Genomic DNA, 21,201 nt, shown 5'->3' with positions numbered 1-21,201 from the left:
TGTCGCCATTGTGTATACTCGCTGAATGCCTGCTAATATATATATATATATATATATATATATATATATATATATATATATATATATATATATATATATATATATATATATATAAAAGAAAGTTGAAATAATAAAGCTAAAGTTAGAAAAGAGAGGCAGTTGAGTAAACTGGGAGTCACCAGTAACTTTCCTAGAGTTATCGAATTCTGACCAATTCACAGGCGGAACCAAAACCGAAGAACCGCTGTCGCGTGCAACCGACAAACTCCAGGAGACGTACCCCAAATGAACCGTTTATAAGAACGATTGCAGTGGCGTTAGTTATGCTTACTATTTATCAACTTCCGTTGGCGATGTGTGTTGCCATGGCAAGCGCAGCCTTCAGAGCCTAGAAACGATGTAGATCGATGTTAGATATAACGCCACTCACACATTTTGGCAACTTCGTCCATAGGGGTTTTGGTTTCGGTTTCGTCGGCAAGATAGAATGGATTTCAAAGGTACGTGTCTCATCTTGTTTTAGACTAAATTGCTTATTTTTGTGACTATAGTATACATTCTATTGAAGCTGCATCAAGGCGGTAGAAAGTAACAGGTTTTTGCAGATGCACTTGGAAAGCAGCAAAAATCGAAGGTGCACTGCCAGGCCACAGTCTGGTTGTCTGCCCCGTTCTGTCGAAGCAGCATTATTCGAAGTAAAAAAAAAAAAACAGAGGTGGTCACCGTCCGTAGCCTTCCAACTATTTCTTCGAACAGCACGTTCCCAGGCAGAACGCAGCGCAGGCTTTTGGAAACCTGTAACACGAAAAATCACGGCATGGAATATTGCTCTCTACGTTTGCGAATTCCTCGATAAACATGCACCAAATGCGATATTCACTCGCCAAAAAAATATACATGCACGCCGTCAGTCTTGCCTTGTAAAACAAAACCAGAAAACTTGGAACTCAAAGGGCATTCGGACGTCCTACTGTTTCTGTTTGATAAGTGCAGCCACAGACCGAGAGTCCTTCGTCCATAAACTTAAAACTCGGTGACAACGTCGAGTCAGCGAGCATTTAAAACTCAAAGTTACCTTCCATACAGCTATACGCATGTATTACACGCATGTGAACCTTTGGTATTGTCTCCAATTTAACAAAACACGCGAAAAAAACAAGCGATCTTCAGCGAACGAAGCAAGAATACTTACACGTGAAAAGTGATCCGAGGGCATTCTTGGTGCGATTTGTGCAGCCATAAGCAACGCACGAAGTCACCATGGCTTTGTAAAATCTTTAACTGCTTTACAAAAGCATGTCACAGTCTCCAAACGCCACAGCGAGGGCGGAGCTATGGTGGCTAGCCCTGCATAGCGGAGCTACGAAGCGCATTTTGTCGTCTGCTTTCGTGTCTTTCCTTCTCTAATATGGCGGCGACCGGCGTCACTTATTGGGGCGCACCTCCACTCCAATGGAGGAAGGAAAAAAATATTTTCCTTCCTTCATGAAGACATAGTAGGTCCGTTCAATTTATCTGCACCAGTTGGAACTGGTTCACGCCTGAGCACGCGAAGTTCAGAAATTGTGCAGCGTGAGTTCAGCGTGCAGCACTGCACGACACCCGAAACGAATGACGATGTGCCGACAGGGTGCAGGCCTTATATCTTTTCGCTGAATTTACCCCTGACCGATGGCGAATCGCACATGCGGACACTTTATAAGGTGCAAACATCTTGGAAAAACTCACCGCGATTGTAGAGGCTGGTACGGCGTATAAGACACCTACGATAAGTGCTGCATCGTCTGCTCAGCTGCACGCGCTGCTGCACCAAGCCGGCACCGTCAGTGTAGGAGGTGCAGGAAAATTGTGAAACAGTGCTGCACCTTTTGAAACGATTGGCAGGGTTCAGAGGTCGTCAATGTTGCACCGCTGAAACGAATGGCAAAGTGCAGCACCTCGTGACCTGATTCACGTGGTGCAGGCGGATCGAACGTCAGAATAATCCTGATACTTGAACTCAAACAATCACCGCTCTTGTTATGTCAGTAAAAATAAAACAAAAACTTGTTATTCAATTTTTATAAAAACGACGTTGTAACTACTTTTTGACATTTATTTATACATTCTGTAATAAAAAGTTTAGCCGTGTTGAGCGCCCCTAACAGAGAAAATGCACACTAACTTATCCGACCACTAAAAGAGAAGTTAGTAGTTCCACTTAACGCGCAAATGACAAAACTCTCTGGATGAATGGATGAATTGATATGGCTGTACCCTTTAAATCGGGCGGTGGCAAGCACCACCAAGCTGTAGTACTTAATGAACCAAAAACTAGATTTATTTATTTTTTCTTCAAATAGTGAGGCCGAGGACTCCCACCTCGCAGTGAAGGGTCCAATCCTCACTTGCGCCTTGACTTTAGCACCCAATCAGATAACCTACTTCTAGTTAATTCTACCCACTTGAAGTCTATTTCTCTTTCCCTGTCCCTAAACCCCAGTGCTTTGAAAAACTCTGCGCCGTCGTCCTGAGCTATAGGGTGAAGCCCTTTACAGAACATTATCAAGTGTTCGGCAGTTTCTTCTTCCTTTCCACACGCACTGCATTGTGTCTACCCCTTCGTATTTGGCCCGATATGTCTTGGTTCGCAGTACTCCCGTCCTGGCCTCAAACAGTAAAGAACTACCCCAAGTATTATAATAGCTCCTTTTCTTGGCAACTTCCTGCTCAAAAGTTCGATATATCTCTAGTGCATACTTCTTAATCGTGCCAATTCTCAACATGTCAGTCTCTGTTTCCTTCACTTTCTTCATAACCAATAGTTCTTTTTGGTTTGGCCCCCTGCACTTTTCTAAGTATTAACAGACTCTGGTATTAACCCGCCAATTTTCTTCATCACTTCCTCCATTTTGTATGAACATTCCTCGATCATGTACAAGTAGCTGAAAACCTTCCTAGCCCAACGCTCCTCCCCCATTTCTCTCAATTCCTCCTCAAATTGTATCTTGCTGCTAGCTCCCCTGCCCTTGAATGATGTCCATCACATGTCACATTGTACTCCCTGATTTGGTGTATGCCCGTGAGTTCCTAAAGCAAGCCTACCTGTTCCGCATTTCTTAATTTCTAATCTTGCTTGAACCTCTATCCTAGTGCACAAGGCCGCATTGCCGAAAGTCAGACCAGGAACTATGGCACCTTTCCAAATTCCCACACCATCATACCTATTGTAATTGCACAGCTTGGTCTCATTCGGTCCCATTGCGGATCCGTACGCTAAGATATTTGTATTTATCCGTTATCTCTAGCGTGACCTCCAGTATCCTAAGCTCACTGCCTTAATTGTCATTAAAAATCATGACTGCTGATTTTCCTTACTGAATCTGAAATCTAACCTATCTCTATCAGCACCGCAGGTGTCCGTCAATCTCTTCGAATATTTCTTGTTGTCGGCCATTAGCACTATATTATCTGCGTACATCAATGCTGGTAGGTCCTGTTCAATGAGTTTTCCTTGTTTGACGAAAGATAGACGGAAGCCAAGTCCACTCCCCTCTAATTTGGCCTCTAATCCTTGTAGGTACATCATGAATAACAAGGGTGACAGAGGACACCCTTGCCTATGCCCCCGTTTTATCTCTGTGGGCTCGAATACCCGTTTTTCCCATATTATAACTACCTTGTTACTTTTATAGATATCATTTAGGAGCTTAGGGACTCTGTCCTCCACACCTAGTGTGTCCAGTATTCCCCACAAGACCTATTGAAGCACGCTATCATACGTTCCCTTCAAATATGCTATCCACAGGGGCCAGTGTTCCTTTTCTGCTATTTCAATGCACCGCATTAGTAAGAACAGATTGTCTTCCAAGCTCCTTTGTTTCCGAAACCCATTTGCTGTTCACCCAGCACTTCCTCATTCTCTATCCATGCCTGAAGTATTTCCTTTATAATTGTCCCCCTTTTGCGCAAAGCACCGTTACATTCCCGCATCGTTCCAGCCGGTGACTGCAGCGCCACGGCGAGTTTTGGCGCGAACTAATACGAGTGGCCGCGTGCTAGGTGCTTTTCTGGTGACCGCACGTTCTTTAGGCACCAAAGCGCGCGAACATCCTTCGGCGCTTCCGCGAAACCCCTTGAAACGACAGCGCACCACCAGCGGCAACAAGCAAAACGCCATGTAAGCCTTTTTTTTTCGTTATTTTATTCGTAAGGCTTGAGGATGGCACGCATAAAAACTATTTCTCATTTATACAATGAAATTACAAGCATGAAAAATGCGAATGCGTTGAAGTTTGGAAAGTTACCCACTTTTTCTGGCACTGCGAATCCCAAAATTAACAGTCGTGCTGCACAGCTCGTGAATGGCACACGGATATCTTGATATTATTCACAGAAAGTTTGCCGAATACTGTCAACGAGGTGTTACAACATCTTGAGCTACAGAAATGCAGGAACGTTAGAGCCATACCTTACTTCAGTGAAGGTTTCATGGAGTGCGATGGATATATCGGAAAACGCTGGATGTGCTCCGGGCATCTACGTGCCCTGTTTGCTCGATGCATGCATATCATTCACTGCTGTACAAACGCGGCCACGTCGATGAATGAATGGGTTGATATGGCTGTACTACAGTGTCTAGAAATATACTGGCTAGTGTTCTGAGCGCACGCATTCCGTACGAGAGAGGGTGGCCCCGGATGTGATGACTGCACTCAGATGCCACGAGCGGCGCTGCGTGTCGAGAGGTAACTAAAGGCAACATGAATGCAGCGGTGATAAAAAACAGAACACTGTGGAATTACAATAGGTATGATGTTGTGAGAGGAATACGGAAAGTGGTCATGGTTCCTGGTCGGACGTTCGGCAATGCGATCTTGTGCTCAAGATCAGGAGTTCAAGGAAGACAAAAAATTAAGCAATGTGGAATAGGTAGGCTTGCCTTAGGAGCTCACGGGAATACACCAAATCAGGGAGTACAAGGTGATATGGGATGGACATCATTTGAGGGTAGGGAAGCTAGCAGCAAGATAAAATTTGAGAAGCGATTGAGAGAAACGGGGGCGGATCGAGCGTTGGGCTAGGAAGGTATTCGGCTACTTCTACATGAAGAATCTCGACACATAATGGAGGAAGCGAACCAGAAAATTGACTGGCACTACTTAGAAAACAGGAGGTGGCCAAAGAAAAAAGAATTATCGGCTAAGAAGAAGGTGAAGGAAGCTGACGCCGATATGTGGAGAATTGGCACGATTAAGAAGTCCGCACTAGAGATCTATCGAACTTTTAAACAGGAAATTGCAAAGGAAAGGATCTATGATAATACTCGGAGTAGTTTTCTACTGTTTGAGGCCAGGACGGGAGTATTGCGAACCAAGACATATCGGGCCAAACAGGAAGGGGTAGACACGGTATGAAGTGCATGTGGAGAGGAAGAGGAAAGTGCCGAACACTTGATAACGTTCTGTAAAGAGCTTCACCCTATAGTTCAGGATGATGGCGCAGAGTTTTTCAAATCACTGGGGTTTTGGGACAGGGAGGGCAAAACAGACTTTAAGCGGGTGGAATTAACTAGAAGGAGGTTATCTCATTGGTAGCTAAAGTCAAGGCACGAGTGAAAATTAAACGCTTCACTGCAAAGTACGAATCCTCCACCTCACTTTTTAAAGAAAAAAAAATAAATCTAGTTTTTGGTTCATTAAGTATTACAGCTTTGTGGCGCTAGCCACCGCCCGATATAAAGGGTACAGCCATATCTATCCATTTATCCATGCACAAACGCGCTTAATTCTTCTCGTCATGTTGCTGCTGGTTCCTCGCCACGTTTAAAATCAGTGTGTGACAGCTGCCATCTGATTTACTGTGAAGTTCGACGGCGCCATATGTACACTGCAACACCCTGAGATGTTAAAAGCTAAGTGGCGATGCAAAGAAAGGACGTGTATGGTGCCGCTGTGTCAAAGAATTTATCGGTCGGACGAGGAAAATATGTCTTGTTCCCCGCATTAACGGATCCAGCACTGTTTCCTGAATGAAAAAGTTGGATTAAGAGGGCAGACAGAAGGCTGAATCCGAAGGCTGTCGTGTGAGAAAAGCATTCTGAGAGTGACTCCATCGAACTATCTTTCCGGATTAGGGTGAACGGCGTCGGGAACGAAACTGCTGTTTAGTCATAATTTCAAATATCAATATTTATCTGAAAAATTGAAAATACCCCTTCGAATTTCATTCACAGTTTTTCTCCCATTTTAACGTCGGACTCTCTTTCGAACAACGTTATGAGTATCATATTGTCACGACGTCGAAACAGAGGTCTTGCGGCAGAAACTGAGACGCCAGAAGCAGGTAGGTTCTTTTAATAGAATGCGCAAGAGAGTTCTTCTTTTTCATCCATTTCGTTGTACTTCATGGCACATGCACAACTCTCATTGTCTTTCTTTTCGAAAAGCACGTGACATTTGCCTCCCTCCGAAAGAGGCATCGTCCCGATGCGCAACCTAGGCGCTCTACCAGGCGTATGAAGTGGTCGCGTCAACTGGATAAATACGGCTTCATACGCACGGTGTGTACGACTTCGGGTAAATGATTTCGACGCTTAGAACTACAGTCAGTGTCGGGAACAACTTCATAGTTCACGTCGTTCGAGCGTCGCGTGACGCTGTATGGGCCAAAGTATCGTCTTAGCAGTTTTTCCGACAGTCCACGTCGACGTATCGGAATCCAGACCCAGACCTTGTTGCCTGGTGTGTAGCTAATAAACTTGTGTCGGGGGTCGTACCGTTGTGCATCTTAATGCTGTTGATGACAGATGCGCACACGCGCGAGCTGTCTGGCTTCCTCGGCGCGCTGAGTGAACTCTTCGGCGTCCACATGGATGTCGTCACACTCATGCGGCAACATGGCGTCCAACGTTGTCGTGACTTCGCGACCATAGATCAGACTGAACGGCGTCATTCCAGTGGTTTTTTGTCGAGCGGTATTATAGGCAAAGTTCAGGTACGGCAATATCTGATCCCAGTTTTGATGTTCAGTGTCAACGTACATGCTGATCATGTCTGTGAGGGTCCTATTGAGGCGCTCTGTCAGTCCGTTTGTCTGCGGATGGTAAGCAGTTGTTCTCCGGTGAGCTGTACCGCTGAGTCTGAGAACCGACTCCAAAAGTTCTGCGGTAAAGGCAGGTCCTCTGTCTGTGATCACTGCTGTCGGAGCGCCATGCCGAAGGACGATGTTTTCGATGAAGAACTGAGCGGCCTCTGCTGCTGTGCCGCGCTGCATAGCTTTAGTCTCCGAATAACGGGAGAGGTAATCGGTGGCCACGATTATCCATCTGTTACCTGTTGTGGAAGTTGGAAAGGGGCCAAGGAAATCCATTCCAATCAGAGTGAACGGCTTCGCTGGTGCTAGGACTGGATGTAAAAGACCGGCTGACTTGCTAGGAGGCGCTTTGCGTCTTTGGTAGTCGGTGCAAGTTCGCACGTGATGGTTAACATCAGCGGGTAACTTTGGCCAGTAGTACTTGCATCGCAGTCGGCACAATGTTCGGGTGTAGCCTAGATGACCAGAAGTTGCTTCATCATGGTACGCTTCCATAATTTCTTTTCGAAGAGAGGCAGGCACGACGAGCAAGTGCGGGTTGCCGGTTGGTGAGAAGTTTTTCTTATAGAGAACATCGTTTCGCAAGCAAAAAGATGGCAGTCCTCTGGCAAATAACCGCGGCACGTCCTTACGTCGTCCTTCTAAGTATTCAATGAGTGGTAACAGCTCGGGGTCACTGCGCTGCTCTTGTGCAATAGTGGCCGTGTTGACGACTCCCAAGAATGCCGCGTCGATGTTTTCGTCATCACGAGTGACAGTCTCCACTGGCGACCGTGAGAGACAGTCAGCGTCGGTGTGCCGCTTCCCAGATTTATAGACGATGGTCATGTCGAACTCTTGAAGTCTTAGGCTCCAGCGCGCCAAACGGCCAGATGGATCTTTAAGGTTGGTGAGCCAGCACAAAGAGTGATGGTCGCTAACAACCTTGAAGGAGCGGCCGTACAAATATGGACAAAATTTGATGACCGCCCACACCACGGCGAGACACTCCTTCTCGGTAGTCGAGTAGTTCTCCTCCGTGCGAGAGAGAGTTCTGCTGGCGTAGGCTATTACTCTTTCACAGCCGTCTTGCCACTGCACCAGAACGGCACCCAGACCTACATTGCTGGCGTCAGTGTGAAGTGCTGTAGGGGCTTCCTGGTCGAAGTGCGCGAGGACTGGAGGTGTTTGCAGGCGTTGTCGTAGTTCATTGAACGCCATTTGCTGTTGTTCACCCCAAAAGAAGGGGACGTCCTCACGTGTAAGTCGTGTCAATGGCGCCGCAATAGACGAAAAGTCCTCAATAAATCGCCGGTAATAGGCACACAACCCTAAAAAGCGTCTCACGGCCTTTTTGTCGCATGGTGCAGGAAATTGCGCTACGGCATCTATTTTGGCCGTGTCAGGTCGAACACCCTCGTGACTGACGACGTGGCCTAGGGAGCTGAGTTCGTTAAAACCAAAATGACATTTTTCCGGTTTTAAAGTAAGGCCGGTCGAACGTATGGCTTGGAGGACGGTGAATAAACGGCTGAGATGTTCCTCGAATGTTGCTGAGAATACAATAACATCATCCAGATAGACCAAGCATGTTTGCCACTTCAGACCTGATAGTACGGTGTCCATGAGACGCTGAAAAGTGGCTGGCGCCGAGCACAACCCAAAAGGAAGCACCTTAAATTCGTATAGACCATCGGGCGTCACGAAGGCCGTTTTTTCACGATCTCTCTCGTCGACTTCTATCTGCCAGTAGCCGCTTCGGAGGTCCATTGAAGAGAAATAGCGCGCATGACGCAGCCGATCGAGTGAATCGTCTATGCGGGGCAGTGGATAGATGTCTTTCTTCGTGACTTGGTTCAACTTGCGATAATCAATAAAGAAGCGCAAGCTGCCATCTTTTTTCTTGACCAAAACCACGGGGGACGCCCAAGGACTTTTCGAAGGTTGTATGACGTCATCCGCGAGCATCTTGGGTACTTGCTTCTGAATCTCCTCGCGCTCTTTCGGAGACACACGGTAGGAGTTTTGCCGAATCGGTCACGTGTTGTCTTCAGTAATGATGCGGTGCTTGGTCAATGGTGTTTGCTGTACCTTTGACGTACGCGAAAAGCAGTCTTCAAATTGGTGTATAAGTTCAAGCAGGCGCTTCCTATCAAAGGGCGGTAGCGTAGAGCAGATGTCCAACAACAAAGTTGTCGAGGCGGGGACAGCCGCGTCATCTGGTTGCAAGGTGAAACAATCCCCGGCTTGGTCTAGATCGTCGTAGTAGGCAATTGCGGTACCCTTCTGGATTTGACGGCGCTCGTTGCTGAAGTTTGTGAGGAGCACTTCTGCCTGTCCACCAGTAAGCGCCAGGACACCCCTCGCGATGGAAATGCCTTGCGTGAACAAAAGAGTGACTATATGCTCCGCTATCACATCTTTATAGCAAGGACACCCACTGGACACCGACACAAGGCAGCAGGATCTCGGTGGGAGTGTCACATCGTCGGCTATTCGCAAACGGCCGCGCGGTTCTTCACTGCTGTTGTCGGCATAAGTATGAGCGCAAAACGTCACCATACGTTGAGGGATGTTGATAACAGCGCCATGATCTTGAAGAAAATCCATGCCCAAAATTAACTCTTTACAGCAGTCTGGCAACAGGACGAAAGTGGCCACGAAGCTAGAATCTCCGATGCGAAGTCTAGTGGTGCATTTACCCGTAGGTGTCATCAGCTGACCACCAGCACTCCTTATGTGCGGCCCTGTCCACGGTGTCTTGACCTTTCTTAGGCGGTCGGCGAGCTCTTGTCGCATGATTGAGAAGTCGGCGCCAGTGTCGACCAGTGCTGTAACGTGATGTCCGTCAATGAGAACGCTCAGATCGGCACGTACAACTTCATCAGCATTATTATTCGTCGTCGTATTCATCGTCGTTGTCGTCATACCTTCTTGCGATGATTGGGGGAACTTTTCGGTGTGTCGACGATTGGCAACCTTGCCCCCCGAGGTCGCATCAGTTAGTTTCCCCGGCGCGGGCTAGGCGAACGGCCTCTGGTGACGTCCACGTAGCTCTGAGGGAAGTCACGGTGACAGTTAGTTTCCCCGGCGCGGGCTAGGCGAACGGCCTCTGGTGACGTCCACGTAGCTCTGAGGGAAGTCACGGTGACGCGCAGGTGATGGAGATCGCCAGCGACGCGGTGGGGTTGCTTGAGCAGGCGATAGTTGATCGGCATCGTGGGCACGACGGTCTTCGGAGCGGAAAGAACGGGACGAGAAAAGTTCCCGAACCCAGAATCGCCGTGACGGCAATAGCGGGCAATGTGCAGGTTCTCCGCAGCGGTCGCAAATAGGTCAACGGTCGGCCATGCGCCACAAGTCAGTTCGGCGAACTGGTGGTCGTATCGTGGAATCTCGTTGCCACCAAGGTACGGCAGTGGGTCGTGGCTGGAAGGGCGTCGCCACAAATGTCGGTGGAGGACGACGGACCACATCAGCGTAGCTCGCTGGATGTGGCTCAGGATTTGGCGCGGGTGGTGTAATGGCTTGCCTCAACTCCTGGCGGACGATTTCGGCAACAGATGCGACTGGCGGTTGGGCAGGGGGAACGCAGAGGACCCGAAGTTCCTCACGCAGTATTTCCCTAATCATTTGTCGCAGGGAACTTTCGCATACGGCAGTGTTCTGAGCTGCAGCACTTACTGCCGTGTGGTTCTGCAGGCGGTCAAAGTGTCGGCGTCGTTGTTGCAGTGCGCGCTCGATGACTGTCGCCTCTCTTATGAATTCATCTACAGTTGTAGGTGGATTTCGTACGAGGCCCGCGAACACTTGTTCCTTAACACCCTGCATTAGGTGACGCACCTTCTTCGACTCGGGCATGTCAGGGTCAGCTCGTCGAAACAGACGGATAATACCCTCTGCGTACATGGCGGCTGTTTCATTGGGTTTTTGCACACGTGCCTCAATCACTCGCTGTGCGCGATCCCGTCGGTCCGAGTTCAAAAATGTAGCGAGGATCTTTCGACGGAAGTCTTCCCAAGAATGGAATGTAGCCTCGCGGTTCTCATACCACGTGCGAGCGCTATCTTCCAGTGCGAAATATGCACGGCCAAGTTTGTGCTGTTCGCTCCAGTGGTTCGATAAAGCGACCCGTTCGAACTGTTCGAGCCAGTCCTCGACATCCTGGTACTCTTCCCCACGGAAAACTTCAGGAACGCGAGGATGTTCAAGAGTTACCTGCGAGGGAAGAGTGGTCTGCGATGGCGGGATAACTGTGGATGTCGTAGGAGCTGCCATGCTGGAAAGAGGCGGAACAGGTGCGGACTCTGGACTTAGGCCTAGTAGGCGCCGACTGAATCGATGCACTGGAGTCGTGACGAGGGGCTGAGTCTCTGGACTAGGTGAACGGGTCCGAGCAAGACTGTCCTGCATCAGGTTGTAGGCTCCAGCACCTCTACCAGTGTCACGATGTCGAAACAGAGGTCTTGCGGCAGAAACTGAGACGCCAGAAGCAGGTAGGTTCTTTTAATAGAACGCGCAAGAGAGTTCTTCTTTTTCATCTATTTCGTTGTACTTCATGGCACATGCACAACTGTCATTGTCTTTCTTTTCGAAAAGCACGTGACAATATGCGGCGAGTGTCAGATTGTTCATTGGCATGTTATTAGATGCGGAGCATCTTATACTCGCGCCTTGTAGTGCGCCGTCCGCGCCGTGCGCACCGCTTCTCGAACATTCGACAGCTGACGCGCGCGCATGCGCCGTCGCGCCGTCGCCCACTCTTCCACCATCTGTGCATCCCTTCCTCCTCTACACACCGCGCGCGCTTCACTCCTCCACCATCTGTGCACCCTTCCTCCTCTACACACCGCGTTCGACATCTACAATTCTCCTGATTCTCCAGTGGACGCGCATGTGGCGTCGCGCTTCGAGAACATTCAACAGCTGACAGTGCATGCGCCGTCGTGCTGTATATATACTCAAGGTCGGCGCTCGCTCGCTCAGTTGCCACTCGTCGGTTGGTTTGTACGGCGCGTCGACGTCCAAGGTCGCGGTGAAATGAATTCCAACGAATCCACAAACACAATGATCGACGTCCCTTCGACCAGCGCCGCCCTTTCGCATACGTGTGTACGTGTTCACTCATTTAACACCCCCTCCTACAACCACGTTAACCAATTTAGCCATCGACCCAAGTAAGTCGCAATTTAACACCCCATTTCACAACCACGTTAACCAATTTAGCCATCGACCCAAGTAAGTCGCACTTTAACACCCCGTTAACCAATTATTTGGTCCGCATCCTCCTCAGTGTTCCCCCGAGGGAAGCTGCGGGCAATTTTTTACTCTTTGTTTTCACTTGAATCCCAATGGAATGCAGGCTAAGAGGTAAAGTCTTTTGGGTCTTCTCTGATAATACTTGCTCTAAAAAAAGCACATTTAAAAATAACTGCTGTGGTTATACTGTCAATGGTTTTTAAAATTAATTTCTTAGCGTATTGCAACCACTTTGAGATCTATCTATCTATCTATCTATCTATCTATCTATCTATCTATCTATCTATCTATCTATCTATCTATCTATCTATCCATCTATCTATCTATCTATCTATCTATCTATCTATCTATCTATCTATCTATCTATCTATCTATCTATCTATCTGTCTGTCTGTCTGTCTGTCTGTCTGTCTGTCTGTTTATCTATCTATCTATCTATCTATCTATCTATCTATCTATCTATCTATCTATCTATCTATCTATCTATCTATCTATCTATCTATCTCTGTCTTTCCGTCCATCTCTCTGTCTGTCCATCCGTCTGTTCGAACTACCCCGAGTATTATAATACATCCTCTTCTTGGCAATTTCCTGCTTAAAAGTTCGATAGCTATCTAGTGCGGACTTCTTAATCATGCCGATTCTGCACATATCGGTCTCGCTTCCTTCGCCTTCTTATTAACCGATAATTCTTTTTGGTTCGGCCTCCTGCTGTTTTCTGATTATTTACCAGTCAATTGTCTGGTTCGCTTCCCCCATTTTGAATCTATATTCTTCATGTACAAGTAGCTCAATACCTTCCTATCCCAATGCTCCTCCCCCATTTCTCTCAACCGCTTCTCAAATTTTATCTTGCTGCTAGCTTCCCTGCCCTCAAATTATGTGTATCCCATATCACCTTGTACTCCCTGATTTGGTGTATTCCCGTGAGCTCCTAAGGCAAGCCTACCCACTCCACGTTGCCTAATTTCTAATCTTGCTTGAAGTTCTGATCTCATGCACAAGACCGCATTGCCGAACGTCAGCCCAGGAACCATGACCCCTTTCCATATTCCTCCCACATCACACCTATTGTAACTCCACAGTGCCCTATTTTTCATCACTACTGCATTCCTGTTACCTTTAGTCGTCACGTATATTTCGTGTTCCCTCAGGTACTCGGTCCCATTGCTTATCCATACGCCCAGGTATTTGTATTCATCTGTTATCTCTAGCGTGACCTCCTGTATTCTAAGCTCACTACCTTCGTTGTCTTTGAAAATCATGACTGCTGATTTTTCCTTACTGAATCTGAAATCTAACATATCTCCCTTATTACCGCAGATGTCCATAAATCTCTGGAAATGTTCCTTGTTGTCGACCATTAGCACTATATCATCTGCGTACATCAATGCTGGTAGTGCCTGTTCAACGGGTTTTCTTCGTTTCACGAAAGAGAGGTTGATGCTCAGTCCACTTCCCTCTAATTTGTCCTCTATTCCTTGTAGGTACATCATGAATAACAAGGGAGACAGAGGGCACCCCTGCCTAAGCCCCCGTTTTACCTCTGTGGGCTTGGATACCTGTTTTCCCCACTTTATAACTACCTTGTTACTTTTATAGATATCCTTGAAAAGATTAGTGACTCCATCTTCCACACCTAGCGTGTCCAGTATTCCCCACAAGACCTATTGAACCACGCTATCCAAAAATGCTAGCCACAGGGGCCTGTGTTTCTTTTCTGCTATTTCGATGCACTGCGTTCGTGAGAACAGATTGTCTTCCAACCTACTTTAAGAAGTGCCCTCAAATGAGCTCACTTTGAGATAGCCAGTAGCAACAAAGGAAATGGAGGGGAAAAAAATACGTGTTGCGCTATGTGCTACTTCCTGTCCGAAGAAACGCACCGCTTTGATCTTACACAGTCAGGCTGTAATCGCTATAATCACAGCTGTGATCCAGCTGCGAACAGTTTACCGTGAGATGTGAATGGCGATAGCGACGTGCAATGAAGTGAAAAGAATCCGTGCAAAATTAGCACACATGCATGTTGGCACCCGAAGTGTACCCTCGCCAATGTGCATAACGCGGTCTCTGGCAATGGAAAAGTGGCAGAGCGGTTGCTTCCAGCAAGATTATTTGAGGGCGCTCTTTTCTTTTGCGGGTGTGAGCGCAGTTAAGTGTTATTTTTTTATACTTCGCGCACATTATTTATTCACAGAATTGATATGTGGGGTTTTTACGTCCCAAAACCACTCTATGATTATGAGAGACGCCGTATAGGGGAGGGCTCCGGAAATTTTGACCACCTGGGGTTCTTTAACGTGCACCCAAATCTGAGCACACGGGCCTACAACATTTCCGCCTCTATCGGAAATGCAGCCACCGCAGCCGGGATTCGAACCCGCGCCCTGAGGGTCAGCAGCTGAGTACCTTAGCCACTAGACCACCGCGGCGGGGCTATTTACTCACAGAAAAAAAATTAGCATGCAATTCATATGTTGTTGGAAATAGCAAAGTCAGATGTCATTTCAACATGTGCACATTTGCCTCATTGACATTTTGCTAATTAAGAAAGTAACTTCTTCAGTAACAATTGTAATTAGACTAACTAATTTTGAATAAATAACAAAAAAATTGTAGCAGCTACTTCAGTGTACTGGGAACGATATGCACTAGGTTTGTTTCTTGTAATGCCGTTCCTCCTTTTTGAATCCTGCTACTTAATAACTGGGATGCCTTGTGGACGGACGAACGGACCACACATGACGACGAAGGAAGAGAAGAGGCTTGACGCACACAGGCTCCGCGTTTTTGCTGCAAAAGGTCAGCTATTCTGTCTTCCGGCTCTCTGAATTTATTCAGGGTTGCTTTCGAACACCTTAGGATTCCGTTCGACACGGACTCGAGGCTCTCTCAGTGGCCATTCGGCCGCAATTACCAGTCGTACTATAGGCCGCCGGCTGCCGGTTCCAACATGGCTGGCTCATACCCGCTCGGGTATGTCTGAGCCACAGGCCGTTTCTGCACAGCCTCCAATGGCAGGCAGTCACCCTGGTCCGGGGGATTCGCCTCGATCGAATGGTTCGACATTTTAGCCGGACGGGGACAGGGCGCTGCTCGATGTAGATTTGCAGAATGCGCCAGTTACTTCCGTTCCCGCAATCCCCGACGTTCCCGACATCCAGTTGCCTGCTGCAGCGGGTGTGGCACAAAATGCAAGGCTGCCTGCCGAAAGTGGTCAAATTACGCAAGCTTCTTTTCACCTAGTGATCGCACATCAGAAACAGATCCACGATATTTTATTCGATGCCTCATGTAAGGTACCTAATACCCATAGGTCCCAGATCATTGGTTTTCTCCGGCAAATTGTACAGGAGTGTGCTGATATCCGAGCAATTGCAGAAAACCAGGATGGGCGAATGAACGAACTTCGTCACCAGTTGGCCCTGTCGAGACATTTGGCTTCTCTCGGTGCGGCACTCTCGGCTCCTCGGCCTGTCCAAACGGCTGTGACTTATGCAGCGGCAGCCGCCCGGAGCACGGTGCGTCCTACCGCGGTCCCGCCCGTTTGGCCTGAGACTTGTTCTCACCCTATACTGCCATCGCACTGGTCTGAAATCGCTGACCAACACACAACGCACACCACCAGGCGAGAGCATGAACATATTATGTTTCTAACCCCACTCATTCCGCCTACCAATCCTGCCAATGAGGTCACGAAGGTGGTGGTGGTGGTGGTGAAAACATATTTATTTATTTATTTACATGAAATTTTCTGCGGAGAAGCTCCGAGTAGTCGAAGATGCTTGGCTTGCGGTGGGGGGGGCCTTAGTCCAGGGCTCCGCTTGCAGCAGCCGCTCTGCGGGCCCGGTTGATCAGACTCAACTGATCTTCCAGGTTCTCGCTGGCCAGCACCTCCTCCCATCGCTCCGCTGTTGGATTTTGTACTGGTTGTAAGGCTGTAATGGCCTGACACTCCCACGTGACGTGGTACAGAGTGGCTTTAGCTGACACCATGGGCAGAGAGGAGAGTATGCCGAGGGGTGCATTTTACTCAGGATGTGCAAATTTGGAAACGTGCCGGTTTGAATTTGCCTCCAGCTGACCGATTCCTCTTTATTTAGTGTTCGTTGTGGTAGCGAATAAGCTTTCCTAAGTCCTCTGTAATGGTTTAGGATGGCCGAATAGTCGGAAGGGACTGGAACGAGTTCCTCAGGGGCGGAGTTGGAAGGTGCTCCGCCAAAGCCACCTAGAACAGGTTAAGGCCTGCGCACTCCCTCCGTGACGTCACGCACCTTGCCCGAGTGGGCCGCGCCTCGCGAAAAAGTTTGTCTGCTAGCCGTCCAGGCTCTACTCACTTCCATGCACTAGATGTGTGTGGGGTTGCCTTCCACAAGTCGCAGAGTGCTAATCACATATATGTACTTTTCTGCCAAGCGTGCAGATATAAATTTGAGGGCAAGTTATGTCAAACTAAGACATGCTAAAAGAAGCTTTATTATTGTGTCCGAAAGCCGTAGCGTTAGAAGTGTGCCACAATATGGTATGGCGCATTTCGATTTTTTTTGAATAAAAAGAAATAAACTACGATCCAATATATTTCATGGAGACGACATCATTTATTTATTCTAACGTGAATCTTCAAGACGTTGAATGTAGCTTAATTGAGCGTTTTCAGTTTCCTCTACAGTGTTGCGCCCTTCTTTGCCGCCGTTAACTTGTCGGTTTTCATTTGGACGTAGTTTTTCAGTAAGGTGTTGGTGGCTGCCCACAAGATGTTGTGAAGCACTGTCTCCGGATGGTGTCCTTTGCAACAAATGTCCAAATCTTCATTGTCAATTAAAAGGTGCTTCACCACACTGAGAAGAAGCTGCCTTTGGTGCCGTGCTGCATGAAACTGGGTGGTGTTCTCTTTCGAGGTCAGCTTTTCAAGCACGATTTGTGTGTGCAGAACAGCACTTATTACTACTGGTTGGGGAAATTTTAGGGCCCCTCTTGTGAGGCCTTCGATTAGCATATCATCAACCGTTGGTATATCCCTATCTTGTCTCGTGATGTTGGCCGCACAATCTTCACAGGGAATTTTCCTGAGAGCGGCGTGGGCGCAGTAACCTGCAATATACGCTATTGCAGGCAAGCTTTCCTTTTTTGATTTCACGTCCTCTTCAGTCAACTTGATGCCATATTCTTCTATCACCTTGGCTGCATCAAACACAATACTGCTAGGTTGGGACAGTTCTTTCATATCTGGAAAAACCAGCGAGTTCTGAAGCCTCAGTTTTGCTTCTGATTCAAATATTTGTTGGACGGAAATTGGTAGTTGGATTCACATAGCCGACGGTAACGACCAAACCTCTCCTCGAGGCTGTCTGTCTGAAACTTTGCAAGCAAGACATATTCAAAACCTAGCTCCTCCAGGCAATACCGACTGACTTCGATCAAGGAGTACGACGTGAGACGTAGCGCCGAGTGCGTCTCCGTGGTTAACAGTCCTGCACGGCCAGGGCCAATCTTCAAGTTTTCCCAAGTGTCAAGCCAGTCCACGAATGCATTAAGAAACTGCAGCTGCATGTCCTCCATACTTCTTACGGGTGCTTGAAGAGGATTTCTTAGGTGCTCGCCTTTCGATGGTGTTTTAGTGTTCACAACGCACCACCACTTGTGTATTAATTCAATAAATTCAGCAGTTTCTCGGGCACAACTCAAACCAAGCTTTGCACCATAAGTTTTTAGTGCTTCTGCAATAAATGGACTGATCACTTTCAGTGCTAGCTTCACGTTTTGTCTTTCGATGTTAGAGGGGTTCAAAGCCTTATAAGTAAGTCCGTATCCAAGCTTCGAAAGATTGTGTTACTCGGAAGCGTACAGTTCACGAAGTGTTTCAAATGTTGCTTTCTTCACTTGCACCTGTGATGTCGTACTTGAAAATTCGGGATAAAAAATAGAACAGCCTTCATTTTTCTGGTTCAACCAGTTGTTACGGATGCACTTTAATAAATGCACGGTATCGACAACAAAAAATAGCGGCCTTGAATTGTCTGCTGGATGTGGGTAAACAATGTCTATTGTGTTATTTTTTGAAAAAAATGACATTACTTTTCGGTTCACAGCGTTGTTATCAGTGATAACGGCAATTACTGTAAGTCCCGCTTTTTCAAGACCCAAAATTACTTTTTTCAGGATGTCGTGCAAATGGCTGGCTTCAATGCTGAAAACGGGAAGGATGTGTACCACATCTTTGTGCGCAGAAAGCAATGAATTTGTCATGAACACGTGTGCTGTTTTTGCCGCTTCAGAGGAATTCGATGCCGTCCCTGTTAATGAGCCACCCTTATACTCAAAATATTGCTGGATGTGGATTTCATCTAACATGAGCGTTACGACTCTTTCGTGTGGCTTTAGAAGGCTCACTTTTTTTGTAATGTACTGCAAAAAGCCTTCATCGCTTTGTTCGTTTGCAGGACTTGCATTGTACTTGCTGCACAGCCTTAATATTGTGGAAGGATGAGGTAACATTAATTTCCCAGTGTTGCGAACGAATTTGTATGCGTGAGGAGAGATCGTATGAAAAATGCTAGATAATATAAGAATATCTGAAGAATATCTCATAGCTCCTCGCTCTTTAAGAAGAAGGCGCATCTGTTCCTTCAGAAACTCGAACGCTTCTACTTTCTCTTCTGGTAGGAGGTCACCATCAGACAGGTCATCAAAAATAGAAAAAATAATGTGGAAGCAGGCTTTCAATTTTTCTTCTTTTTCGCAGACGTCTGGAGCATTGAAATAGCTACAACCATAGCTACATTAAAGAGTAGCGGGGAAATCACTGAGCCCTGCGGGGTGCCCTTGTTCGGAACCTTGATAACATCTGATAAGATGGAGCCGAGACCGACTGTGGCAGTGCGGTCCGACAAGAAGGCGTGAACATAACTGTAGACGCGCTGCCCACAATGAAGGGCCTCGAGGCCCTCAAGTATGGCCTGGTGGCTAACGTTATCAAATGCGCCCTTAATGTCTAAAGTCAAGATAATGTTTTCTCCTTGCTGGGGGGCGTTATCAATGACTTCTTTTAATTGTAGCAGTACATCTTGCGTTGAAAGATGTGCCTGGAACCCGTACATTGAGTGCGGGAAAAGGTCATTGTCTTCGAGGTAATCTTGCACGCGATTAGTGATGACGCGCTCGAAGAGTTTACCAAGGCAGGAAGTGAGGGATATTGGTCGGAGGTTTTCGATCAAAAGTTTTCTGCCCGGCTTCGGTATCATTATGACCTCCGCGTGCTTCCATTCAGGAGGAAGCGTGCCACGTTGGCAATGATCATTGAAAAACGCCGTGATTTCTTGTACGGCGCTGTCGTTGAGGTTCCTGATAAGGGAGTACGTGATTCCGTCTGCCCCAGCAGCTGTGTTGCGATTGCTGCTGCGAATGGCTGCGTAAACTTCGTCCACCGTTATTGGTCGGTCGAAAGTGTCATTGGAACGTCCACGATACGCAGCTTGAGATGCGGGTGGGTAGAAATCGCCAAAGCATTTTCGCCGGACTTGATCCAGCAGCTCATCGTCAGTACCCTCAAAGGCGTGTATGAGGCGCATGACTGACTTATTCGTCTCATTTTTTGTGCGAGTGGGGTCCATCAAAGCGCGCAAAATGTGCCACGTGCGGGCCATGCCCAATGAGCCTCGAAGAGAGTCGCTAAACTGGGCCCAATTGAGTCGCGCCAGTTCTGTAGCGTACTGCTCTGCCTGAGTGGTGAGTGGGGCGATCCTTAGCTTGAGGCGTCGGTTATGTTTTTGCGTCCTCCATCTGCGGATGAGGCTCCTTCGGGCTTCCCACAGATGTAGCAGATGGCCGTCCACTTCCGGCAGTGCAGGTGTTCTGTTAATGGTGGTGGTCCAACGCTCTCGAATTTCTTTAAGTTGGGTGCACCAGTCGGTGAGGCTTTTGAGGCTGTCAAGTGAATATTCGCTCTCACGACGAAAGGCGTCCCAGTTTGTGATGCGTGCTTCTCCAATAGACCGACGCGCTGCGCTCTCTGTAACTTTTGTGCGGAGAATGAAGTAGTCGCTGCTTAAGGATTCCTGCAGGTTGTCCCAGTTATAGTTTGCACGGCCACGGGCGAAGGTGAGATCGGGGCAAGTGTCCCTGCACACACTGTAGCCGATCCGTGTAGGGAACGCGGGATCCGTAAGCAGTTCAAGCTGAAATTTTTCACTGGCAGCCGCAAGCTGTTTGCCTTTGACATCCGAACGGTTGTAACCCCAGCGTTCGTCGAGAGCGTTGAAGTCGCCGAGCAGTAAGAGTTCTTTTCCCTGGGCCAATCGGCAGGCACCTTGACGAGGGCATGGAAATCAGTCGTTTTTTTTGCTTTGGGGCGCTATATACGTTGACAATGATGATACTTCGCTTTTCTCCTTTCTTTTTTTTGCCTGAGAACTAGCTCCACAATCACATGTTCTATGTTGGTGTCTGGGATATTGTCTAAGCCAACTGCGGTTAGCGCTTTGTCAATCAGAATGGCCGCTTTGCCCTTTGTTTGACTATTATAGGACTCATAACCTGAAAATATGGGTGGCGTTCCGGGCTCCTGAAGTGCTATGACATCTGGCCGAGCAAGGTGTGTGTTAATGTACTGTTGGAGGAGGCTCTGCTTTCTGCGGAAGCCGCGGCAGTTCCATTGCCAGACTTCTAAATGTTCGCCAATGAGTAGGGCTGTGCTGCCCATGGTTAATTCGTTGAGTGGAAAGGCGTGGGTATCGGAATCTCGGCTTGCGACGCCGATGTAGGAGTGAGGGTGAGGGCGCTGGGTGTCAATGCGGGGGTAGCGAGGATTTCGGATGCATGTGATTACAATCCTAGTCTATGGTAACCTTGATCTGTCGTGGCGTGCGAGCTACGAGTGGCCCTCTTCCT

General features: G+C 47.8%; 1 protein-coding gene across 1 annotated transcript; it reads right to left on the bottom strand.

The window, feature by feature from the left end:
* Positions 1 to 16,098: 16,098 nt before the first annotated feature.
* On the bottom strand, positions 16,099 to 19,069 carry LOC142771705 (uncharacterized). Its single transcript, XM_075873527.1, has one exon. It carries the CDS (start codon positions 17,537 to 17,539, stop codon positions 16,979 to 16,981), a length of 561 nt encoding a protein of 186 aa, XP_075729642.1. The 5' UTR covers positions 17,540 to 19,069; the 3' UTR covers positions 16,099 to 16,978.
* Between the last annotated feature and the right edge of the window lie 2,132 nt (positions 19,070 to 21,201).

The sequence above is a fragment of the Rhipicephalus microplus genome, chromosome 9, assembly GCF_043290135.1.
Source record: "Rhipicephalus microplus isolate Deutch F79 chromosome 9, USDA_Rmic, whole genome shotgun sequence".
NCBI classification, from domain to species: domain Eukaryota; kingdom Metazoa; phylum Arthropoda; class Arachnida; order Ixodida; family Ixodidae; genus Rhipicephalus; species Rhipicephalus microplus.
Note: the sequence above shows the minus strand (reverse complement) of the source record. Positions and strands in the feature narration are given on the sequence as shown.

What these genes read in the sequence shown, in the direction of transcription:
- LOC142771705 (XM_075873527.1), bottom strand. Translation starts at nt 17,539, where the DNA reads ATGAAAGAACTGTCCCAACCTAGCAGTATTGTGTTTGATGCAGCCAAG.